This window comes from Schistocerca nitens, chromosome 2 (genome assembly GCF_023898315.1).
Source record: "Schistocerca nitens isolate TAMUIC-IGC-003100 chromosome 2, iqSchNite1.1, whole genome shotgun sequence".
NCBI lineage: Eukaryota > Metazoa > Arthropoda > Insecta > Orthoptera > Acrididae > Schistocerca > Schistocerca nitens.
In genome coordinates this window covers 182,569,948-182,596,881 of record NC_064615.1, presented here as the reverse complement: position 1 = coordinate 182,596,881, position 26,934 = coordinate 182,569,948, and the positions used below count along the sequence as shown (strand labels likewise).

The 26,934-nt window shown below is 39.1% G+C and overlaps 1 protein-coding gene across 5 annotated transcripts; it reads left to right on the top strand.

Annotated features, from left to right (window-relative positions):
• Window positions 1–2,171: 2,171 nt before the first annotated feature.
• Window positions 2,172–26,541, top strand: LOC126235863 (tRNA-uridine aminocarboxypropyltransferase 1). Of its 5 annotated transcripts, none has more exons than XM_049944760.1 (5): window positions 2,172–2,276; window positions 4,823–4,963; window positions 10,635–10,696; window positions 21,046–21,185; window positions 24,134–26,541. In XM_049944760.1, the coding sequence occupies exons 1-5, from the start codon at window positions 2,187–2,189 to the stop codon at window positions 24,379–24,381; spliced, it is 681 nt and encodes a 226-aa protein (XP_049800717.1). In that variant the 5' UTR covers window positions 2,172–2,186; the 3' UTR covers window positions 24,382–26,541. The 5 variants fall into 5 exon arrangements, with proteins under 5 accessions (XP_049800717.1, XP_049800719.1, XP_049800718.1 ...); XM_049944762.1 differs by lacking the exon at window positions 2,172–2,276 and adding an exon at window positions 2,665–2,888 and having other exon boundaries at window positions 4,835–4,963; XM_049944761.1 differs by lacking the exon at window positions 2,172–2,276 and adding an exon at window positions 2,665–2,888.
• The last annotated feature ends 393 nt before the right edge of the window (window positions 26,542–26,934 follow it).

The following is a 26,934-nucleotide window of genomic DNA, read 5'->3' as shown; positions in this document are numbered from 1 at the left end:
GAGTAACAAAATGTGCAGATCGCTAGACTTCGTGCAAAACTGTTATGGTACAAGGACTGACAGCAACAGAAACTGTATCAGAAGGATCAAATGAAGAAGCACAAACCAATTTCGAAGACTATAGGTTCCCAATATTTAAAAAAAAGATGCCATTGACTTGTGTTAAGCCAGATTAGCATGCCATTTGCAAACTGGAAAGACGAAAATAAGCTATCTGCTCTACATTTATTATATTGCAGCACTCAGGCATCGAGGTTTTCTCGGAATGTTTTATGTTTCCATCAGTACATACACTAGAAAGGTATATGGAAGGCATACAAATAATATGTGGGATAAGTGACAATACGTTCCACCTTTTAAAGCAGAAGGTACAGCATTTCTCCGATACTGATAAGCTCGGACCTATGGCCATTAAACTCCCATACACTGAATATCTCCTAATAGTAAAAGAACAAGCGCTTCTCTTATAGCATGAAGAATGGAATGAAAGTCAAAAAAGAAGAGATAAAATCTATGCACATATGCAGACGTTCATACCAAGGCAGCGATGGTTTGCGAAGTCCAAATATTCAAGGAAAATTGTAACATCCATTGTGAGAATGCATCTCAATCATAGCTCTTTCCCTGCCTGTTTACATAGGATGTGGGTGTCGGAGGCAATCTTATTTCAGTGTAGACACTGTGAGAAAGGCAGAGTCAACTTTTTGAAGGAGCTCTTAAGATGTGGTCACTGCCAGTTGCTTTGCACAATCCTGATTCTCGGAGACACAATCAGGAGAACCTATGATGCTATAGTTAGTTAGTTGGTTGCGTGTTCCATTGATCAATCCCACAGTACAGTAGCTGTTATGATTTGGAATGTGTCAAGTGTACAAGAAATGCACATATGAAACAAGATTTTTTAATGTATATATACATATATATTACAGTACAGTGTTAAACATTGATATTTCTATGATTCACCCCATTCCCTTAAATGGCACAACATGCATATACTATATTTATAGATTTATTTATTCCTTTTCAAGAATACATCGATGCTATAGGAGAAATTGTCAAGGAGATGTGATTTCAATTTATTTTTGAAGCTATTACTGCTGTCTATCAGACATTTTATTTCATCTGATAATATGTCAAAATTTTTTATAGTATTATATTTTACCCCTTTCTGTGCCAAAGATAGATTGGGTAAAGGATAGTGTAGGTCTTTCTTTTTTCTGGTATTATAATCATGAATGTCACTGTTGTTTTTAAATTGGTCCATGTTGTTGAGAATAAATTTCATGTACAGTAAATGTACTGTGAGGCTGTTGTAAGAATTCCGAATCTTTTAAAAAGATGGCTACAAGATGTGCGACTATGAACCCCACAATTATTCTAACCACTTTCTTTTGGGCAGTGAATACTTTTTGTCTAAGTGTTGAGTTACCACAAAATATAATTCTGTATGACATCAGAGAGTGAAAGTATGCAAAGTATGTTGGCTTACTAATTTCTATATCCTCAAAATTGGCAATTATTCTGATTGCAAAAGTTGCTGAACCTAGTTGCTTTATAAGATCCAACATCTGATTTTTCCAATTAAGATTCTCATATATATGTAAATCCAAAAACTTAGTATGCCCTACCCTGTCTACTGACTTCTGTTGATGTGTTATATTTATTGAAGAAACTGTACTTTTTGCAGTAGAAAATTGGATGTACTGTGTTTTTTCAAAGTTTAGAACAAGCCCATTTGCAGGAAATCAATTAATGACTTTTTCAAAGACCTTATTTGTATAATTTTCAGTTTCAGTTTCTTTAACTGGATTAATAATGATGTTTGTATCATCAGCAAACAGTGTCAGTTTAGCTCCTTGTTTCAGATAAGAAGGGAGGTCGTTCACATACATCAAGAACAAAAGGGGATCCGTGATTGAACCCTGTGGAACACCTAATGTAATTTCACCCCAGTTAGATGAAGTGGCAAACTTATTTAAATCGCTTGACCCATATAAAGAAACCTTTTGTTTCCTGTTTCGTAGGTACGACTTCAACTACTCATATGCTATTCCATTTATACCATAGAATTGTAATTTCTGTAACATAATGTCGTGGTTCACACAATCAAATGCTTTGGACAAGTCACAGAAAATTCCTATTGGTGACATTTTACTATTTAAAGACTCTATTATGTGAACGGTGAAATGATATATTGCTGTCTCAGTGGAACAACATTTTTGAAACCGAACTGTGATTTACTAAGCATCCCATTACTGTTGAGATCGTTAACCACTGTTGAGTTCATTAGTTTCTAGAAGATTTTTGAAAATACTGCAAGCAAGGATACTCGCCGATAATTATTGACATCTGTGTTGTCCCTCTTTTTGTAGAGAGGCCTGAGAATGGCATATTTTAACCTGTCTGGGAAAATACCAGACTTATAGCTAAAGTAGACATAAAATTCAATTGTGTCTTTATATCAACCTGTATCTGAAGACATATATAAATAACGAGGAACAAATGTTACCTTGCTATTTGTAAGAGTATCAATAGATTTAAATTGTGATGGCAAAAAGTCTGTATTCTAGAAGCCAATACAATAAAATAATTAATTAGTTAAAATATTATCGCAGGGAAAATTCTGCCTTCTATTGCTAAATACCTTGATCGAATATCCAGAGACGGTGATGTGTTGTTGAGTTTTGGTGTGAGCGATAGTTTTTAGTTACAGTTAATGTATTTGCGGTTGTACAATAGGTTTAGCATTCGTGTTGTCGTTCTTATTTGTGAGCTGATTGAAGTGTGATTGTAGAACCCCAACACAAACCTGTTACCATTCCGTATACATTCAGAAACGAAAATGAATCCGAAGTTTCACCCTGCCCCGGACGATGATCCTTTCGAAGGTATGAAAATAGGTAACTGGATGATTTTGGACGATATCGATGAGCGAAGCAGCTGTAGTAAGTGCGGGAAGTCCAGAAAATATTTTTGTTACACATGTTATATTGCGGTTGATGAGTTACAATCTCGCATTCCTAAGGTAAAGGTGAGCAGATTATCACACCATTAAATTATTACAGCGATGAGCAGTGGTGTTATAATTTACCATACTGCCTGATTCCATAAATGAATCGGATTGGAGATTTCCATAAATCTTCGCACATTTTTAGCCTAGGCCTAGTCACTTTAATTGTTTAATTATCATTTGTTGGCGAGAGATTGTTGTGAAAGCGCATAAAAATGAGTAACTACTTTAATACTAAACGATTTCTTCTGTGGCATACATTATTTATTCAATTGGAAATTGTATTATTCACCAGACACAAATATTGTTCCAAAAGTGTGTCCAGTTTGTACTGCTTAGCTTGTGTCCAGTGATATTTTACAAGCCAAACATTTTTCAGAGTTATTACATTTAGTGACTAGCGTGTGTCATGTAGCTGAGTATAAATATCTCATTTTATGAACAAATTACATCTTCAGTAACATTTTCAACTACTTAACAGTGCTCACAGCAGCTTATACGTATTAGCCCACCACTTCCACTGATCATCATATAAAATTTACTGCTATTTGTGTTGCTACCTACACCAGGAAGTTGTGTATATACAAGAATATGTGAGAGATCCAAAATAGAAAATCAACAGTCCTACTTAGAAAAAATTGTGCCTTTGATACAGTACACCAGCTATTCATATATAAATATTCACAGCTGAAGAGCTTAGTGCTAATAAGCGCCAACATATAAGCAGTTTTGTGGAGATATAGAGCAGTTGGCCACTTTTTATCGAATTTTATTCATCCCAAGACACATTTTGATCTTATACCCATCTTCACTTGTTGTGATGTATTTATATCCTCATCAGTACAACATTTATGCTGACTGTGTTGGTAAGTTGGCCACATGTTGAACGATACGCTGCATCGATTCACCAGTTAGGCTAAAAGTGTAAATGCTGTACCCATATGTACAAAATTAAGGTAGAAGTTATAGAATAGAATGCAGCTGCGGCATTCAAATTGAAACCAACAAAAGCATTGTATTGACGAATATATATATATATATATATATATATATATATATATATATATAAACACCATATGAAGATAGGTGAAAGCCCATAACACATCTTGGCATAAATAAAGGTCTGGAAAAAGTGGATAGTTGCTGTAGTTTTACAAGTTATTTAAGCCACTGCCACAGAACCCAACTACCACTAGACCTAACATGGATAAATTAATTTTTAAATAAAGAACAAATATGTTTTGTTGGGAAAATTTTTGTAAATTCTGCTCTGAAAATGTTTTCTTCCTCCAACCGTGTGTTTAAGCAGAGTGTGCGTCACAAGACATGATCCTTAGATGATTCAAATGTCATTTCATTCATTCCACAAGGAGAGCCCCAGAGTCGCATGTGTTGATGCTGTGATGCTTCGATCTTCGGCTCACATTTGTGGCTATACGTGAAAACTATTTGAGTAGACTTTTGTACTATGCCTGTGGAGAGCTTTCTCATACAATTCAAATAGTAATTTCCTGTCATGTAAAAAATTTATTTTAAACACTGAAGTTTATTCCATAACATACAAAGTATAAGGTTCTGACATCTTGAATTCCTGTGTAGCCATTAATGACTATGAGTTGTGACAGTGTAACAACAGACAGGAATGTACTATAGTTATTTTATATGAAAATAGTTGGTAATGCAACAGATTTAAATTTTTTACAGAAATCCAAAAATATATAACAATATAATAATAATTATAATGTTATTACAGTTACTGATTCAAAATGCATTAGTTATTTCTTTGAAGCACTAATCAAATGCATTTTACAGTTGCCGGTGAAGGTTGATATAATAAAACATGCACGTGAAATTGATGGGAAAAGTACTGCTGCACATGCTGCAATTCTTGCTCCAGATGACGTAAAGATTTACACGTATCCAGATATACCACACTATGAAGAGGAAGAGAAGGTAAACTACATTTTCAGGTGTATTTACCATGCCAGCCTCTTGATTTAGTATTATATTGTTTTGTTTCCTGTGAAACTTGGGCTTCCACATATGCGCTGATGTTATAAATTGTCACTTCTGGACATTGGACAATTGGTATAGTGTGCAATTTACCCGTTTTTCATTCTGGTGTAGTCATAATCCTGCGTGCAGTGGTTTAAAATTGTCTGAATGCTACAGAACAAACATTTTTAAAAACGGTAATTTGGGTGGGGGGTCAAGAGGGATGTTCAATTATAGTTGTCGACTTTGACCAGTGATGTAATGTAATGGCTGCAGTGATGTTACCTTTTTGGTGCTTATTCTCAAAGTTCAGTTGTTGGTTGACAAAACCAGCAAATGTGAAAGCAAGAAACCTAGTTGTAGTGACACAGACTGATCTTTAGTTTAGACCAAGTTCTAGATTAAGTTGGAAGGTGAGATTTAATTATGAGTTGGCAAAAGCAAAGAATGTAAGAGTAGAAGACTTGGTTGTGGTGACAGTCTAATCTGAAGCTTAGCCCATATATAGTCACAATGTTGTTTATGATGTTATTGAATGTTTTGTACACCACAGGTCAGATCCGGTGACTAGTATTGAATATTTAACTTCATCCATAAATGGCTTTATTCATTTGGTTCCTATTACTTGTTGTTGAAAACAGTCTTGCTCTTCTTGTAAATTAATAGAGAATTCCATTACAAGGGATTTTAAACAAAAACAAGTTGAAGGGAAATTGTATGGTGATTGGCTATTTAAGAGTGGCTGTGGGAATAATTCAAGGATCTGTCTGTTTCATAATGAACATGTCAGTGTAGAAAACTTGTGGTGATTTTATTACTTGTGAGCTAAAAATAGCTTTGATGTGTACAGAAAGATAAGTTGTACAAAAAAGCAAAAAGAAAATTCATTACAACTTTTACAAGTTAATGGGTTAACTGCCAACAGATTTCATTTTAAGAATATGTATTGAGGATCAACATAAGAAAGAAAAATACTGTATAAAATATTAGAGCTGGGAGGAGCACTTACGAAACAGGTTAAATTTTGTCATCTAGGAAATAAAATCACATATGGGATGGTGGGGTTTATAAGATCCCCTGTGAGTGTGGCCATTCATACATCGGACAGACGACACGTACAGTCCAGGAGAGGTGCACAGAGCACCGCAGGTACACCCGTCTCTTACAGCCTAATAAATCTGCAGTGGCAGAACACTGTATTGACACTGGGTATTCTATGGTGTACGATAATGTCAAAATTTTATCCTCGACTTTATCTTTCTGGGACTCAGTAGTGAAAGAAGCAATTGAAAATCCATTGGCGACAAATTTAATTAATAGAGATAGTGGCTTCAGCTTGGACAAATCATGGAATCCGGCAGTTTCTGTAATTAAATCACGAAGTCATCGCGATGGTACAGCTCTCTGTGACACATCAATATCACCGTGCGGATCGGCTGCGCAGCCATAGATTTAAATTCCATGCATATGTTACACTTCTTTGCTGCCTATCAACGTCTCTGGCACCTTGTGTAGCTGTGGCTGCATCTGCAGTGATTGGGTCCTCAAGTTTAAAAGGAGTGTTAGTCACCTTGGTTCACTCTGAAGATGGCTGGATGGTATTCAGCCAAAATATTAGAAGAAGAAACTGAATTTATGTGACTGCACACCTGAAATTTTATGGAACAGTCTTTACCCTGCAAAAACATGAAGATGCACCATTTTGAAGATATTTTCCATTATAATTACCATATTGTTAATTTAATTTTTCCATCAGTGCAGAAATATTGTTGTAATGTTTAAATAAAATTTAGTCCACAGTCTTGGTAAATGGTGGGATGGTTCCTTCATCAAGGCCATGGCTGACCACCTGTGGTCTAAACTATATGTCAAAACTGCAATGGCAGTTAGAGGGGACTGAAATGAACAGAGGTCATACAGGATTGTGTCATTACCACACACAAAAGTCCTATATGAAATCTGCATATTTAGACCCCCTCTACCTGCCTTTACATTTTTGACATATAGTTTAGGACACCCTGTATATTTTCAGCTACTGATTTTGCTTGTGTTACTGGATGACTACCATGTCACTTGGAGATTATGCTGATATGAAGTAAATCAATAAAATTTACTTTTTTTTTTTTTTTTTTTTTTCCCCCCCCAACATAGGATTATACAGCCAACCGGTTGCAAATAATTCTTAGGTACTTTGACCTAGGTTTCAACACCTACTAAGAAGTGAGTTCTCATCAGAATGAAATTTTGATAACTCCTATAAAATACATAGAAAATTAAGCATAACAAAAACATATTAACCAAGATGACAATTTTCAAGGTGTACAAAGGTTACTTACATAAAATTACATTGCAAAAATAAAGTGATCAGAATTTAGCAGCTGCGCTCCAGTCAAAAGTGAAATAAAACATTCCAGCCTTTACCACATGTACCTAGCTAGGAAAAACACCAGACTGATTGGCCCAGTGGCTTACATTGCCTCCATGAGAACAATACAAGTCATGCCGCCTATCAACAACAGATGGTGACATGTGCCAATTTGAAACATTATATCAGAAATAATTGAAAAAAATGACAGTTAATTTTAAAAACAAAATATCAAGGAAGAGAACTTAATGTTTGTCGACAAGTGTCTACTTTGATAGAGTCAAAGTAGACGGTTCTTGAAAAATAAGGGTAGCTCATGATTTATGTAGAAGTTTTTAGAAACATGCAGTTAAAACCTCCTGTCAATATGATCTTGATAAGAAATTGATTAAAAATATTAACGCCAAGCTGAAAAAGAAAACAGTGCTCTGTAATGAAGTCTGACAAAGGGAATGCTGAAATCATTGCCACTCAGAATGAATATGAGTCTAAAACATTACAATTTTTGAGGTGAATAATGTTTTGGAGCTAGATGAGGATCCGTTCCTCCATCATATGAAAAGTAATTAGACTTGCTGTTAACAGTACTATGCATTTGCTCAAACCATGTCATATAAAAATCTTATAAATATGAATCCACTGGTCCCAGATGTTGAGTTCCCAGTCTAAAGTATATAAAAGTCACCATCCAATACTTCTGATTGTGAACAGTATGAACTGTGCATATCAAGAGTTAGCAAGGTTTCTTCAAGAAAAAATAAAAAAGTCATTTATTTTTAGAAATAATTATTCTGCCATCAATAGCCAACATCCAGTCAGTAAAATCAAAGATTTGCAGTGTGACCAAGACACTAAATTGTTTTTATTAGATATCACGGACCTATATACTAATGTACCTCTTCAAACCACCATTGACATTGTTGAAAAAAACCTACATACTTTTTAAAAAGATATTTCTGATGAGCAAATCACTGACCTAATTCGTTTGCTAAGAATATAGTAAAAGACAACTATTTTGTTTCCACTGGCAGACATTGCCATCAGCCTGATGACTTGTCAGTGGGCAATCCATTGGCAGGCATCTTGGCCGATATTTTCATTAATTTTTTGGATGAGACATTCTTCAGTAACTTTTCAGCTGATGATCTTGGTATTTTGTCATATGGTTGGTACATAGAGGCATTTTAATCATATTCAGGAAGGAATTCACTGTTTGAGATTTTTTATAGTCTTCATGAAAAAATCTGCTTCATATGAGAATTAGATAATAACAACTGTCAGATTAATTATTTGGACCTCGATTGTTGCTATTGACAATGACAGAATTTCTTTCGGTGTTTTTTCAAAAAGCCAGTAATACAGATCAAATTGTGCCTGTTAGTCAGCGCATTCTCATTACCATAAGAAAGCATTTTTCCATTCAGCATCATCATGCAGTTTCTGTACCTTGTCACCTGAAAAGCTTAATGAAAAGATGAATGTAATAAAAACTATTGCAGTTAATAACGGCTATGATCTCATGTTAGCTGACAAGATCTTCAAAGTCAAAACTGACACTAAAGTGACCACTTCGGCAGCAGTGCTGTTTCTGAAAGTAAGAAGTACAAATGTTTTCTTGATTCCATTTTTAGGCTCTATTTTGTATCAAATTTGTCGTCTTCCGATTAAAAAATATGGAATTCGAAGTTACCTTTTCCTCGAATGATAACTTGCAAAAATATTTCATTCATAATCTCAAGTCCACAGTAGCTCCTATACGCAATTCAGTTGTGTATAAAATCACTTATGATGTGTGTCCATATAGGACAAACTGGAAAACCTTTTAGTGTCAGGTACAAAGAACATTTGTTGGGAGAAAGAGGCACTAATGTACATAATTCCACTTTTGGTTATCATCTGCTAATTTCCGGACACAAACCAAAATGCATTGAAGAAATTTCCCTTTAGATAGAGAAAAGAAAGGTCACAGGCTCAAAGAACTGGGGATTTTCAGGCATATTCATCCTCAATGAACAGTTTCAACTATATAACAAAAATGCTTTCTATGGTTTAATTCACTGCTTGCGAAATTTTGATTGCTCTATTTTTACTACATTTTCCTGCTCCTGGTTCCGAAACATTATTTTCTTTGAGTCTCAAAGATATGTGCTACTGAAGTTACCTTCATGCAAATACTTTTTGGATTGTACAGCTGTTTGTAAAATTTTTCTTATCTTTCTGTCCTTTACGTAACAGTAATTTCTGTAAAGCCTAACAGATATCTGTTAGTTTTACTTAATCTGCTTGAGTACTGTGTGCTTTCAAAATGACATTAAGCTCTCTTCCTTTATATTTTGTTTTTAAAATTAACTGTCGTTTTTTCAATTATTTATGATGTAGTGTTTCAAATGGGCTCATGTCACTGTCCGCTCCTGACTGGTAGTGCAACTTGTATTGTTTTCATGGCAGCAATGTAAGCCACTGAGCCAGTCAGTCTGATGTTGTTCCTGTTTAGGTACATGTGGCAAAGGCTGGAATGTTTTATTTCACTTTTGACTTGGGCATAGCTGCTAAATTCTGACCATTGCTTTTTAGCAATGTAATTTTATGTAAATAACCTTTGTACGCTTTGAAAATTGTCACCTTGGTTAACGTGTTTTTTGTCATTCTTAATTTTCTATGTATTATTTTATAGGATTTATCAAAATTTCATTCTGATGAAGACACCCTTAGTAGGTGTTGAAACCTAGGTCAAAGTACCTAACAGTTATTTGCAACCGGTTGGCTGGATAATCCTATGTTGAAAAAATTTTAAATTTTATTTATTTATTTCATATCAGGGTCATCTGCAAATGACATGGGAGTCATCACAGTAACACAAGCAAAATCAGTTGCTGAAAATACACAGGGTGTCCTAAACTATATGTCAAAAATGTAAAGGCAGGCAGGGGGACCTAAATACACAGATTTCGTATAGGAATTTGGGTGCAGTAATGGCACATTCCTGTATGACATCTGCTTATTTCAGTCACCTTGGCTAATGTGTTTTTTGTCATACTCAATTTCTATGTATTATTTTGTAGAATTTATCAAAATTTCATTCTGATAAAGGCACCCTTAGTAGGTGTCGAAATCTAGGTCAATGTACCTAATGGTTATTTGCAATCGATTGGCTGTATAATCTTATGTTGAAACTAGTATACGGTTGCTGAGTAACAGCCATGTTTAAAACTGTTAAATTTAAAATTTTATCTATCCTTATCATTATCATCATCATTATTACAGGTTGTTCTTGTATATCCAGGAAAGGCAGCATCTACAATTGAAGAACTCTTCATACAACCAAGGTAAGTATCCTGCGTGGTGATGGAGCTAAATTTATTCTTTCTTACAGACATTGATATGCAACTGTATATTTGTGGAAAGTTGGTTGAACCAACTGACACAGGATGTCGGCCTTGACTTGCAACGTAATGGTGGTATGGTGTGTGTCAACTTTTGTCCACAAACAGAGATAGAATAAAATAGTGAACATTTGTATTTTGTTTGTACATTATTTTTTGGAAACTGAGCTTTTGTGGCAGAGTGGTCTGTAGTAGTAGCCTGATGTCAAGGTTGAAAGAGGGCTATTTGCTTACAAGTCGGCACTATGATAGTAACCATTTGTTAGCTTGAGAGGAATGAATTAAAATTTTGTCAACAACTTGTTTAAAGACTAGTCCTACCCCTTTTAATACTTGGGTAAAAAATTTCTGTTCAAAAACTTTGAGTGATGAAAATGTCACTGATAAAAGACAAATCCAAAGAACATTTGCTTTTATTATCATTTGAGAACTCTGAATATATTTGCAAGGACACAGCACCATCCATCAATTGTTTATGAAGTCACAGAAGTAATTGTTTTGATTTAATAGATATACATATGTACTTTGTAATGTAATTGAATGGATAAAATGTCTACTCACCAAGCAACGGCAGAACACACACAAAAAGGAGGTTATAATTAGGCACACAGAAAAGGAGGTTATAATTCGGCAAGCCTTTGGAGTCAGTGGCTCCTTCTTCAAGCAGAAGGGTTGAAGAGGAAGGAAGAGGGGTGAAGGAAAAGGACTGGAGAGGTCTAGGAAAAGGGATAGATTTAAGAAAAGTTACCCAGAATTGTGGGTCTGGGGAGACTTACTGGACCGGATGAGAAGGAAAGGCCGTGACTGCACCAGATGAGATTTGAAAACCTGACAGCTTAAGTAGAGTTGGAAGACATGGTAATATGCAAGACAAATATTACTTCTAAAACATCATGTACGAGTTAATATGAGTGAAAAGCTAAGTGCATTGATATAAGAGGGTGGAAGGGGCACAGCAAAAAATAGACAGGTAACAAATGATAGATACAGAAAACTAACATGGAGTGAAGAAAGGAGTAGTTACCGTGAAGAAATGCTGACACGGAAGAAATTAACATAAATTAAGGCCAGGTGGGTGGCGAGAACCAAGGACATGTTGTAGTGGTAGTTCCCACCTGCAGTGTTCTGAGCAACTGGTGTGTGGGATAAGATCCAAATGATGCATGTGGTGAAACAGGCACTGAGGTCATGATTGTCAAGTTGTAGAGCATGCTCTGCAACAGAATATTGTGTGTTGCCGGTATACACCCTATGCCCATTCATCCTAACTGTTAATTTGGTGGTAGTCATGCCAATGTAAAAGTCCAAACAGTGTTCACATAACAGCTGGTATATGATGTGTTGTGTGACAGGTTGCTCTCCCTTTGATAGCATATGATTTGCCAGTTACAGGGCTGGTATAGATGGTGGTAGGAGGGTGCAGAGGGCAAGTCAAGATGGGTGCAGAAGCAGCATAGTGTCTGCCAAGACATGTCATATACCATATTCTGCCGCTACTTGGTGAGTAGACTTTTTATCTATCCAATTACATTATATTGTTAAAAATTGATTGTTTTCTTTGTTATACATATATACTCTGTGTGTCACCTTCCAGTGTATAGTAGTGGTGCATGGGAAGAGAAACTGGTGGTAAGCCCCTGCACAAATTCTTTGCTCATTTCTTCTTGAAACATATGTTATTGGGATTTTAACAGTAAACCTCTGTGAGACTCACATTTCCGCCCTTGTAATGTATGCCACTGCAGTTTGTTGAGAATCTCTCCAGTGCTCTTGCACTGACTGAATGAAGCCTTGACAAAACAGGCAGCTCTTCATTGGATTTATCTATCTCTTCTATTATCCAATCCCAGTAAGGGTTCTGGACTGCCGAGTGGTACTCAAGAACTTGTCGTGTGAGTTTTTTGTAAGCCGTATCATATGGATCACGATGTACTTACTTTGAATTCCAAAATCAGGTTGGGGCTGATGTGAGATTTTAGGTCATCCACCTTTGATATAGGCAGTGGCTACAAACAGGATTGAGATGGTGATGAATGTCAAGCTGAGGTTTTCTAGGTCTCTGTGGTGGGAGTCAGTACAAAAGATTTGAATATCAACTGGGTGGCGCCTGTGGGGAGAGCCCTAGTCGGAGTGGGTGGCATCATGGTGGATGACACACGATGAAGCGTAGTCCATCATCTCTTGCTGGTGGTGAAACACCAGCAGTCTGTAAGCGTTTATGAGCTCAATTCAGTGCACAGAAGTATGACCCCAAATTGTTCCCCTCCCTGGCCACACCATGGGAGTAACGTCAGGCTAAGGATAGTAGCGGATCTCATTCGCCCCAGTACCTTGTATGTTCGAGAGCTGATGGGGAATCTTTCATGATGATGAAGCCTCAGTTTTTTGTTGAGCATTTAGAGGACAAGTTTGGGTAGGTGGAGGGCTTGTCCAAAATGAGATCTGCTTCAGTCTTGATCAATACAGCATCTTCTGCCCAGTCACAGGTGTTAATTGCTTGTGACAAGCTGGGGGATATTTCTGTAACCATCATGCCCCATAAGAGCTTAAATATGGTCCAGGGTATCATATTTCACAGGGACCTTCTTTTGAAGTCTGGGCGCCAATTTAGAGCGGCAAGGTGTGCAGTTTGTCCGGTGTGTCCACCGGGGTCCGAGGGATAATCAGGTTGCCACCGGTGCCTTCATCTTGGCCTTCGAGGGTGATACATTGCCCAAGAAGGTCTAGGTGATGGTCTACTGCTGTGATGTAAAGCCCTATATCCCTCACCCGATGTGTTGCTTTGAGTGCTGGAAGTTCGGCCATATGTCTTCCTGCTGTACTTCCAGCATCATATGTAAAGATTGTGGATGCCCATCGCACCCCAATACCCCACATGCCCCGCCTCCCATCTGTGTCAGCTGTGGTGAGCACCATTTGCCTTGCTCGCCAGACTGCAGGATTCTCCAGAAAGAAATGAAAATCATGGAGTACAAGACTCTGGACTGACTGACCTACACTGAGGCTAAGAGAAAATTTGAACGCCTGCATCCTGTGCTTATGACATCGTCTTACGCCATCGCTACAACGGTTCTGGCACCATCAGCTCCACCAGCACCAGTCATCTCTCAGAACCGGAAGACTACAGCTGCCTCCTTGATGGTGGGGGGCATTTCCCTCCCTGTTGCTCTTGCACCACTTACTTCGGGAGCAACCCCCCCCCCCCCTCACCCCCCACCCCCAACCATTGGGGACGTCCATCCCCACTTCTAAGTCGGAGAAGCGTAAGTCATCGTAGGCTTCTCTCGCTAGGAAGGGGTTTCTTGGGTCACTCCCTTCCCAGGTTTCTGCTAGTGGGAAAGATGACACCCGCCAGTGGCTGAAGAGCCCAAAAGCAGCTGGTCGTAGGGCTTCACGCTCATCCTCAGTCCCGGAGACTGAGCCAGTGTAGTCCTCCCAACCAGGGAAAACCAAGGAGCAGCGAGAGAAATCCAAAAAGAAAACCCTGAAGACCAAAGAAATTGCGTTGGCACCCACAACAACACTGCCTACAAGCTCTGCATCTGAGGATGGGGTGGAGATTTCAGCATCCGCTATAGACCTAGATCTTGCCAGACCTTCAGACACAATGGATATAGACTGCTCAGGCAATAAGTCAGTGGCAGCTGGTGACTCTGAGGCGTAAACTAACTCATTGAATGTTCCATGCCTTCCCAGTCTCATGACGACATCATCCTGCAGTGAAATTGTGGTGGTTTTTTCGACCGCTTGGCTGAGCTATGGCAACTGTCAAGCTTTACACCTGCTATCTGCATTGGCCTCCATGAAGCCTGGTTCCCGGCAGTGTGGACCTCTGCCGTCCATGGCTATAATGGATATTGCAGGAACCGTAGCGACTATAATTGAGTGTCAGGTGGAGTTTGCGTTTATGTCGTAGACTTAGTCCGTAGTGAACCTGTGCCCCTTCAAACCCCTCTTGAATCTGTGGCTGTCAGAATAAGGATGATGCAGGAAATAACTATCTGCAATGTATATCTTCCACCAGATGATGCAGTATCCCTGAATGTATAAGCTGCACTGATTGATCAGCTACCTAAACCTTTTCTACTTTTGGGAGATTTTTACGCCCATAACCCCTTGTTGGGTAGCACTGTGCTTAATGGCCGAGGCAGAGATGTCGAAACTTTCTGTCTCAGTTTGACCTCTGCCTCTTAAATACTGGGGCCACCACACATTTCAATGTGGCTCATGGTATTTACTTGGTCATTGATTTATCAATTTGCAGCCCAGAACTTCTCCCATCTATCCACTGGAGAGTACATGATGACCTGTGTGGTAGTGACCACTTCCCCCATCTTCCTGTCACTGCCCCTGTGTCAGACCCATGGATGCCTGCCCAGATGGGCTATAAACAAGGCGGACTGGAAAACTTTCACCTCTGCTGTCACTGTTGAATCTCCCGCACACTGTAACATCGATGTGATGGTTGAGCAGTGACTACAACAATTGTTTCTGCAGCAGAAAACGCGATCCCTAACTCTTTAGGGTGCCTGAGGCGTTAGGCAGTCCCGTGGTGGTCACCGGAAGTCGCTAAAGAAATTAGAGTGTTGGTGAGCTCTACAGCGTCATAAGTGGCACCCTTCCCTGGAGCACCTCATAGCCTTTAAACTGCTCCGTGCCCACATTCGCCAACTTCTCAGACAACCGAAGCAGGAGTGTTGGGAGAGCTACGTCTCGACCATTGGGTACCATACGTTACCTTCCCACATCTGGTCAAAGATTAAACGTCTTTTCGGGTACTAGATCCCAACAGGTTTTCCTGGTGTTACCATAAATGGCGTCTTATCTACCGACACAAACGTGATAGCCAAGCACTTTGCTCAAGCCTCTGTGTCGGAGAATTACCCCCCAGCCTTTCGCACTCACAAATGGTGGCTGGAAGGGAACGTCCTCTCATTCATTGACACAGCTCCTGGGCCTGATCGGATCCACAGCCAGATGATTAAACATCTCTCATCTGACTAGAAGCGACATCTCCTCGTTATCTTCAACCGGATCTGGTGCGATGGTGTCTTTCCATTGCAATAGTTGGAGAGCACCATCATTCCAGTGCTCAAACCCAGTAAAAACCCGCTTGATGTGGATAGCTATCAGTCCATCAGCCTCACCAGTGTCCTTTGTAACCTGCTGGAACATATGGTATGTCTGCGTTTGGGTTGGGTCCTGGAGTCGCGTGGCCTACTGGCTCCATGTCAGGGCGGCCAACACCTGGTTGGCGTCTTTTTTGACTTACATGAAGCATACAACATGACCTGGTGACATCATATCCTTGCCACATTGTATGAGTGGGGTCTCCAGGGCCTGCTCTTGATTTTTATCTGAAACTTCCTGTTGCTCCGTACTTTCCGTGTCCAAGTTAGTGCTTCCCATAGTTCCATTCATATCCAGGAGAATGGAATTCCGCAGGGCTCTGTATTAAGTGTGTCTCTATTTTTAGTGGCCATTAATGGTCTAGCAGCAGCTGTCGGGCCCTCCATCTCACCGTCTCTGTATGCAGCCGACTTCTGCATTTCGTACTGCTGCACCACTGTGGGGTTCAACTGGTGACAGGAGCTTTTAGGATGTGTCTGGTGTCCAGTGTACTGGTCCCTCCATTGCAGATGAGACGTGCACAACTGCTCGCCAGTTATGCAGCACGCATTCGTAGTTCTCCTGAACATCCGAAGTACCGTCTCCTTTTCCCGCCTGCGGCAGTCCATCTCCCGTATTGGCGGCCGAGGTAGAGGCTAATGATGGCAGTTCGCGCCCTCTCCCTTCTCTCTGAACTGGAGTCCTTCCCTTTACCACCTCTACTTACGGTCCTCGATGGTGTACGCTTCGGCCGCAGCTTCATCTGGACCTTGTGCATGGCCCTAAGGACTCCTTTAACTGTGTGGCTCTTCGCTGTCACTTCCTCTCAATTCTTGGTGTGTTCCGGAGCTCTCAAGTGGTTTACACTGACGGGTCAGTGGCTGATAGTCGCGTTGACTTTGCTTACGTTGGCTATATTGACCAGCATTGCTTACCCGATGGCTGCAGTGTATTCACTGCAGACCTGGTGGCCATTTCTCGTGCACTTCAGTATCTCCATTCTTGCCCAGGGGAGTCTTTTCTTTTATGTACTGACCCTTTGAGCAGCCTGAAAACTATCAACGACTGCTACCCTCATCATCCTTTGGTAGCGTCCATCCAGGAGTCCATATATGCCCTGGAACGGTCCAGTCATGCAGTGGTGTTCGTCTGTACCCCTGGTCACATTGGAATCCCAGGAAATGCACTTGCTGACAGGCTGGCCAAACAGGCTACACGGAAACCACTTCTGGAGATGGGCATCCCTGCAACTGACCTGCGTTCATTATTATGCCGCAAGGTTTTTCAGCTTTGGGAGACGGAATTGCAAAATCTCAGTACGCACAACAAACTGTGAGCCATTAAGGGGACCATGAATCTGTGGAAGTCCTCGATGAGGACCTCTCGTGTTTCTCTGCCGGCTCCGCATTGACCATCCCTGGGTGACCCACGGCTACCTCCTGCGCCGTGAAGACTCACCTCAGTGTTGGTGCAGTGCCCGGTTGACAATGGCCCATATTATTCTGCTCTGTCCTTCTTTGGCTGCCCTGTGACCTCTAACTAAGGTATGAGCATATGGGATTGGTTCCCAAGTATGTGAGTGGCTCGAAGACTTCTTAAGTAATAGAACCCAGTACTTTGTCCTCGATGGTGTGCATCGGAGGTGAGGGTATCATCTGGAGTGCCCCAGGGAAGTGTGGTAGGTCCACTGTTGTTTTCTATATACATAAATGATCTTTTGGGTAGGGTGGATAGCAATGTGTGGCTGTTTGCTGATGATGCTGTGGTGTACGGGAAGGTGTCGTCGTTTAGTGACTGTAGGAGGATACAAGATGACTTAAGACAGGATTTGTGATTGGTGTAAAGAATGGCAGCCACCTCTAAATATAGATAAATGTAAATAAATGCAGATGAATAGGAAAAATAATCCTGTAATGTTTGAATACTCCATTAGTAGTGTAGCGCTTGAAACAGTCACGGCGATTAAATATTTGGGCGTAACATTGCAGAACGATATGAAGTGAGACAAGCATGTAATGGCAGTTGTGGAGGAAGGCAGATAGTCGTCTTTGGTTCATTGATAGAATTTTGGGAAGATGTGGTTCATCTGTAAAGGAGACCGCTTATAAAACACTAATACGACCTATTCTTGAGTACTGCTCGAGTGTTTGGGATTCCTATCAGGTCGGATTGAGGGAGGACATAGAAGCAATTCAGAGGCGGGCTGCTAGATTTGTTACTGGTAGGTCTGATCATCACGCGAGTGTTACGGAAATGCTTCAGGAACTCGGATGGGAGTCTCTGGAGGAAAGGAGGCATTCTTTTCGTGAATCGCTGCTGAGGAAATTTAGAGAACCAGCATTTGAGGCTGACTGCAGTACAATTTTACTGCCGCCAACTTACATTTCGCGGACTGACCACAAAGATAAGGTAAGAGAGATTAGGGCTAGTACAGAGGCATATAGGCAGTCATTTTTCCCTTGTTCTGTTTGAGAGTGGAACAGGGAGAGATGATGCTGGTTGTGGTATGAGGTACCCTCTGCCACGCACCGTATGGTGGATTTCGGAGTATGGATGTGGATGTAGATGTAGATCTTTGGTTGCCTGACTCGTTATCATTGATTTTTGCAGACAATGCCTTGATTTGGTTTTATGTTTCATCCGTGAGGGTGGGTTTTATCATTCAATCTGAGTTTTAGCACATGTCCTTTGTCCCTCTGTGTCCTCCACCCTAGTGCTTTTAGGATGGAAGTTTTAATGTGTTGCAGGGTGGCTGGCTTTTCCTTTTTATTTTCGTGGTCGGCCAGCCACTGTAATCTGCTTCCTTGTTTTACTCTCTTCTAACTGTTTCTTGCATATCTCTGTTGTTTTCTTGTCCTCTTTTATTCCTTTTAGTGTTCGTTGCCTTTTCTTTGTTCTTGTGGTCATCCCTTTCTTTCAGTTTTGTGTTATATGTCTTGTCTGTTTTATTCTCACACTTGTGGCATTTTTTTTATTAGGAACAAGGGACCAATGACCTCGTAGTTTGGTCCCTTTCCCCCCTCTTTTAAACCAACCAACCAATCTGTCATAGATGATGAAAGATGTGAAACAAATACTATCAAAGAGATAGAGGGGCTGGCCAGTACTTACCTCAGCTCAGTACAGCCGATAGATACACAAAACAGAACAGAAAATTTACATTCCTAGCTTTCGGAACTTCGTTCCTTCATCAGGGAGGAGAGAGGGGAAAGAAGGGGAAGAAGGGAATGTGGATTCAGTTACCCACAACCCAGGTTATGAAGCAATAGGGAAAGGAAAACAGGGAGGGTAGCAAGGATGGAGGCATGGTTGTCAGAGGGGAAAGCCAGCATTTGGCTAATATAATGTTAGTTTTTTATTATTGTTTAATTAAACTAAGATTAAACCCTAATTTTGTTCATATGTGTTTACCTTGGTAACATAAATACAGCTATTCGTTACCAAGTGTACAAAGTGAAAAAGTAATTTTTTCCTTTGTTTTTCTAATATATTGTACCATACTATCTATGTAACGCTAAGCACTGTTGAGAGCAAACCATACGTTTATATAAAAAGGTTATTTTTTACTGAAGGAACATGGGACGTGGAGGGGGGGGGGGAGGAGAGTAGACAGACCCTTGGTATGATAAGCAGCAAACTCTTCGACACACAGTTCCGTGTCCATGTCCATATACTAGGCATGTGCTGATGTGTCATTCCGGCATACAATTTTCTTCTGTGTACCTGTATTTTCTCAATCAGATACTTCATTCCATGTAACTGGAGCACATTTGCTACAGTTCTAGAGTATGTATGTAACCATACAGAAGACTGCATGCTCTCGGGAAAAGTAACAGCTGTAGTTTCTCTTGCATTCAACCATTCACAGTACCAGCAAGGCTATATTGGCTGATGTTACAAGGACAGATCAGTCAATCATCCAAACCGTTCCCCTTGCAAGGATGCTGCCCCTCATCAACAGCGACGTGTTTGTCTGACTGTACCACGGATGTCTCTACATTGTGGTTGCACCTATGGTTATGGCTGTCTATGTGGTTGCGGCACTCAAGCCACCCTACCTTGGCGAGATCCATTGTTCATGGGAGGAATGGCAAATTGCTGAACTGTTAATTGATTAAAAGACCAGGGTTTATACTGAAAGGATCTTAAAGCTTTTGAATAATATATGATATAAATTGGAATTGTTCGCATTCATTGTACATGAAGGAAAACGCGCGCGCGCACACACAAAAAAACCATATACGAGGGTACTTCAAAAAGTAAATTACATGTTATTATTGTAGGCCAAATAACATTAAAATCTCTCTCCTTGCACCCTTGCCCCCCCTCCCTATGTTTTTTCAGCTAGCCGAAAAGATGGAAATCACATGTTGCAAGATGTGGACTCTTAATCCACGTCTGTGCAGCCTGGGTCAAATTGTTCGCACCATTTCACTGTGGCTGGACACCGACATTGCATGTGGTCTACATACTACCAGAATCTCATGGGTAATCTGTGTGCAGTTTAGAGGTTTTGCCCATAAGAATCATGCTTTCTGCATACTTTAGTTTTGGAGTATGTTTCCGGTTGCCATGCCATTTTTGTCCCACACTACGATGCACCTGTTAACCATACCGTAGCAGAAATGTATCTGCAGAAAACTCAGGATGTGTATTGTCTTCTGACAATGTGCCACTCTTGCTGCACGGTGGTCTTAGCATGGGACAGCTTGTGTAACTGAATTTTTGAAGTCCCTTCGTACTTCTAACAGTATTGTGAAAAGGAAAGTTGCTACTCACCATATAGCGGAGATGCTGAATCGTGGATAAGCACAACAAAAAGACTGTCATAAATATAGCTTTCGGCCAGTAAGGCCTTCATCAGAATTAGATGGTGAACACACACATACACACTCACACAAATACAACTCTCACACACACCACTGTGTGAGTTGCGTTTGGTTGTATGTGTATGTGTGTGTTTGCCGTTTAATTCTGATGAAGGCTGTACTGGCTGAAAGCTGTATTTTGTTGTGCCTATCCGCAGCTCAGTATCTGCACTATATGGTGAGTAGCAACTTTCCTTTTCACGATATTGTTACATACCATCCTGGATTTTTATACTTTTTCTTTTGTGGGTAGATCATAGGTTTTTCGTAACTGATTAAAATTAATCATAGTTTCCTGTTTCCTTTTCATTTCAGATCTGCGAACAGCAATGTACTGGATGATACAAAAAGTACATGGAACATAACAGAAGGCAATTTACCTGTCACAAGAGCTGTTTTTATTGATAGCACATGGAATCAAAGTCGAGGAATTTACAAAGATCCTCGTCTGAGAGGTAAAATATTGAGTTACTTTTTTTCCTGCCAGGTTCATTTTCTTTTCTTGAAGCCTTTTATTAATTCCATTTCCAGCTTAGAATCTCTCTCTCTCTCTCTCTCTCTCTCTCTCTCTCTCTCTCTCTCTCTCTCTCTCTCTCTCTCTGTGTGTGTGTGTGTGTGTGTGTGTGTGTGTGTGTGTGTGTGTGTGTGTGTGTGTGTGTGTGTGTGGGGGGGGGGGGGGGAGTGGAGGGGGGGTAAGGGAGAGGGAGAATAGTGGTGGTGATATCAACTTTTTGTTTAATTTTAATTGGTATTAATATAGACGCAAATTCACTGGTACTGTGGATATACTTAATCTTGTGGTTGTTTGTTTGAATCTTTTTGTTCTGCACATTAACAACATGAGATCAATGCTCTGAACAACTGAAATATGTTGCTGCCTCACTGAGTCAGTGCTGCCCTATGCAAAAATCATGTAGTGCAATTGTGGAAACATATGAACATCTGTTGTCTGCTAAAGTGTCTGTCAAGATTCTCATCAGGACAGCCACTCACATAAGTGCTACTAGCAAAAAGAATTACCTTCAGTTGCGACTGCTGCTTTCGTGCTAATAGCCAATGATTTCATTACCATGACGTTAGGCCAGACCTGTGTCAGAATTACAATGTTTCGTAAGGGGAGTCATAAACTCAAGGACAGCACATTGCAACAGCTTACACAGTCTATTAAGCACCCACAGGGAGCCACAGGTAACAGGAAACTGTGCTGAGGGCCCAGATTGGCTGCAAATGAAAGGAGGCAATTACATCTTGGTGTTTGACAAGATCAATATGTAGTTTTATTTATTAAAATGAAGTATATAAAGCACAATCACCCATCATAGTAGACTTTGCAATACACCATGACCTTTACTGTAAATAGACAGCATATCATCAGGATTTAATGTACACATTTGTGTTGAATGAATACACAGTGGTTCATAAATGGCAACAGATGCACTAGTGAAGGCAGAATGTGACCATTCTCAGACACCATCAGTGCCTTGTAGGCGATGACATCATGATGAGGGAAATTTCCCGAAGTTGTAATTCCTTTCATCTTATTCTTATCAACACAAACTAAATTCTAGGGTAACCCAATTTTGACCACCGTCTACATCAATAAACAATAAAGTGAAGTCGAACTTCAAACCATTGAGAAATGCTGGACCTGAAAACAACTTTTGATAAGTTGTGGTAGATGTAGCAAAATTGTACGTAATGCCCACATCATAAATTTATTTGTAGATGGTAGGACACCACCTATACACAAGGTGTAGCGGCATTTGGCAAATGAGCTGTTATGTATCTGATAGTTGCGTAAGCTGTTGCAACGCACTGTCCTGGAGCTGAGAAAAGTGCACCAAGGCAGCAGCGGGTCGAAACTTATGTAGCTGCTGCTGTGGAGAACTCTCCCGTGCACTGTAAGCTCGATTGCATCAGCCAGTAGATGTGCTGCTATATAAACAGTCTTGGTCACATAACAGCTCATTTGCTGAGATGCCACAACATGTTACAGTACACCATGTGTACAGGTGGTGTCCTAACATCTACAAAAAACATCTACAAAAAAAGATGTAAAGATTAATAGCTATTTGCTTGTCACACATTTTTTTGCAGTTGTAAGTTGCCTTCACTTTAAATTCCATTGATGTTCATTGTCATCAAAATTTCATTACCCTAGCTGTAGTTCCTATTCACAAGAATAATACGTAAGGAATTCAAGCTTTAGAAAATTTGCCTCTTCAAGATGTTGTTGCCTATAAGACAGTGATATTGTCCGAGACTGTTCGGTTTTTTTCTGCCTCTGCTAGTGCATCTGTCGTCGTTGATAAGAAATTTTGCATCTGTTCAAAATGAACATGTAAATTAAGTCCTGGTGATATGTTGTGTATTTGGATTAAAGGTCATGGTGATATTGTAAAATTTACTGTAATGGATGATGATGACTGTCTTATGATTGGAATTAAGTATTGTATAAATTTAAGCTATATTGATGGCTAATAATACAGATAGTACAAGTGCCTCCAAATGACATTGGGAATCCCTCACAAATTGCTGGTTCTGGTCACAGGGAAGTTGTGTTTATAATGTTTCGATTGAACTGGATCAAAAGGGGTGAACAGACTAAAACATAATAAAACAAAAAACACTAGAAAGGTGCCAGAATAAAAATCAAACAATGTTATTGTGATGCACATCATACATTTCTATTTGATGAGAGGATTACACAACTTTAATTGGAGTTTGTCATGGCGGAGTATTATAAAAGTTATTGATATGTTTTTATCATTGTTTTAATTAATTGGTGCTAATTAAAACATTATCTTTTAAGTGAAACAGGTAATCAGGAGCGAGGTATTTTAATCCACTGCATCAATTGAGATACATCACTTGCTTCAAAGTAGGCTTCTCTAAAAAAGTGTCAAAAACAAGTTGGGCTGTAATTTCTTACCAGGCTTTGCAGGATTTGTTGACTGAAGCCATCCCCCACAAATCTTATTATGTCGATGTGAGTAAGATGTGGTTCTGATTTTCAGTATATGTTAGCAGAGCTGGGGATAATTTCTGAAAGACAAACGAAATAGGAAAGCTTGGAACACACAAACAAAGCTGACAAAGTAAATATAAGAGAAAGCATTGATATGGATAGCAATGGATACTTTAAAGCACAGTTTTATCTAGTGACGAAAAGCGTCTGTTATGTTGCAATAGGAGCAACTTTTATCATGTAGAATTTAGGTTATGGTGAGCAGAGCAATTTTTTTCTGAAGCAGTTGATTTGAAATAGATGAATTGGTCACAGCCAATCTCATATTTATAAAAAGCTTGGGAAGTTGAATAGAATTATCACAGTGGTCATTAATGTATCACCAGCTGGGTTTTTTCGTGACTGATGTTGTAGTGTTTTAAATTTTTGTTTCAGCACTGCCATGTGTAATTCTTCAGTCGAGGCTGTCACAGTTTTGGCGCCATCAGAAGGGAAGTCCACGATGGTATCTGGCAACAGTGGAGGCCATACATCAATTCCTTGTAGAGCTAGTGACTGCCAGTAGCTCTTCATATGATGGAGAATTTGATAGTCTTTTATTCTTCTTTAGATACATGTATAGCAAAATACATAGCCTTTATCCAAACCGAGATTTACGTGCATACAAAAGACCAATAAAGTAATAATTTTGTATAAAACCATTTCAGCTGTTCTACTGCTCTATTTTTAAAACCCCATGTTTAGCTTGCAGCTAAAGGGAGTAAGAGATACTTAAACTTCTTTTATGCTTTGGTGGCTTCACATTAGGTTAAAAATCTACATGCAGGGATTGGTTTCTGTTTCATTGTGTGGTATGGTGAACCAGTAAGGAACTAACGGATGAAAGACACATTGCCATAGTGAGTTTAGGCGTAGGTATAGGAGTAAGTGGAATGACAGTTATATAAACTATGAGATGGTTGTTGAGGAGACTCAGCTTGGATTTTTTTGGAATTAGTGTCCGATTGCAGTGGATTCCTTTGTGGTATGTGTCATCTGAATGTGTCAGAATTAATTCCTTAACAGTATTTGGCACTGGTGAGGTGTGTGTGTGCTGAACAGTTGAAGAAAACCGAAACAGTTGTAGTTTGGTTGACAGGCATGCTAATTAGGAAATGTAGTTGAATCAGTAGTTTCCAGAAATTTTAAGACATTACTTTGAGAGTTGAAAGAAAAATAAAGAAATAATAAATGTCAGTATTTACAGTGCTGGAAAATAGTAGTAGTCACTCCTCACACAGGAACAAGACACACACAAGATGCAAGGCAACAGAATAACAATGGATTAATAGCTGAGGATCAGATTAGGTAGTATTGGCAATTAGTTACCAGTGATGAATATGTCAAGAAATTACAGGGTGAAAAAGTTGACAGAAGTTAAAATCAACTAGTTGGATGCAAAACATTAGGGAGGAGGAGGAAAATTGAAGAATGAGTGCTCTCAGGTGAACTGCCTTCTGCAGTAAAACCAAATGCCATGCTCCTGAACATCCTATTGATCATGAAGGCAAGACCTTGAGTACTTGTTTCACCTCTTAAATGAATTTTGTGTGCTTTATCCCATTTTCTATTTTATTTCTCATAATGGAGGATGTTTTGAAATCAGGAAGTTAGAAGTTTAATTATGTTTTCTAATTTGTGTCTGTCAAGTGTGTTTTATTTTAGTTGATCTCTTTTCCATGATTTATAAGCAGAAACTCCTCTTCCTCCTCAAGTAATGCTGGGAATAAACTTTTATCTTCCTTTTTAATTATTTATAATATTTATACTTTGACTTGTAAAGACAACTCTGTTACCAAAAATAAAATGAAGGGAAGAGATAATTGCGCCCACCCCCTTCTTGTTTTTTAATACTTTAGAGTTCAAGAGATGCAGGAAGCACAAATAAAAATTCCAGATTGTAAAACTGTCTTCAAAGTTTTACTTTATCCACAGGCAGACCACAACCAACAGTGAAATTTTGTCCGAACAATGCCATCTGAGAATTATTCACTTGTTAAATTCATCTTCATACCTCCAGTCTTTGGCATTATTGTTTGTGAGTAAAGTTATTGTTATTTATCACAAGTTATTTGGAAATTAATTGATGTCTTGTTTCTGATATAACTCACAAGTATCAGATATTAGAAATATAATGATATAGAAGATCATCTCCCCAGTATAATCACATAAATTGGAGACCGAGTGCCGTATCATTTTATGTTATGCTGTTCTACCTACCCATTATTCCTGTTAAGGAGAAGTTCTTCTTGTATTTGTAATTTTTATTTTTGACTTTGGTTTTATATTAGTCACGCCAAGTATTTATTGTCATTTGTTGAAAATGTGTGCATGTACTGTCATGATTGCTATGCATTTGTGACCTATTTTAATAGTATTGCATTTACTATTTTAATTTGACTGTTTATTGAATTGCTGCTTGAAGTGTTAATTTAATTCTGCATAGTAACTGCCATGATCTTATTCTCTGTTATGTTGTGATGTATGTGTGTGTTAGGTCTGCACTTATTTCTTGTTTGTATGTTGGATTTAAGTAGCTTCGTGAACTACTCCCTAATATGAATGAACATAAAATTGATTGTATAATTTGTACATACTATACTGATCTCTGCTACTATGTAATAGTTTGTAATTTTTGTTGTTGTGAACACATTATATAATTTCAGTGTAGTAAAGTAGAAAAGGCAACTGTAATAAAATGGGAATAGGAAACTCTCTCTCTTGTCACATGGAAGAAAGGTTCCTTGGATTTGAAAGTTAGTGTTTCTGTTTTTTTGTTCATTTGTATGCATTTTGAGTAAGTAGGTTTTTTACAGTGGTTATTTTAATTTAGTTAAGTTTAAAGATTTTTGTTATAAAAATATGCACTCTAACTGGAAATGAGAGAAAAAGTAAAATCCACAATATCTAAGACAGAAGGAAAGAGTATATTTCTTCCCAGTATGAATACCTTTTGCAGAATTGACAGACAAAAATCAAAAAGATGGTGAAATTTGGTAATGGAGAGTTCTGGTAGAATGTAAATAATATAGGATCATTGAGTATTAGAGGCATTGAGTTGTCGACAGACGTGTAAACCTGATTGAAAATTCCTGTAGCTTCTGGACAAATCCTTTTCCTAGCTTAGAGAGAAAACACATGCACGCGCATGTGTACGTGACCACATGCACACGAGAGCGCTCGTTCTCTCTCTCTCT

What these genes read in the sequence shown, in the direction of transcription:
- LOC126235863 (XM_049944758.1), top strand. Translation starts at nt 2,843, where the DNA reads ATGAATCCGAAGTTTCACCCTGCCCCGGACGATGATCCTTTCGAAGGT. An exon ending in ACTATGAAGAGGAAGAGAAG is followed by an intron (nt 4,964 to 10,634) that starts GTAAACTACATT and finishes TCATTATTACAG; the next exon opens with GTTGTTCTTGTATATCCAGG. An exon ending in GAACTCTTCATACAACCAAG is followed by an intron (nt 10,697 to 21,045) that starts GTAAGTATCCTG and finishes TTTTCATTTCAG; the next exon opens with ATCTGCGAACAGCAATGTAC.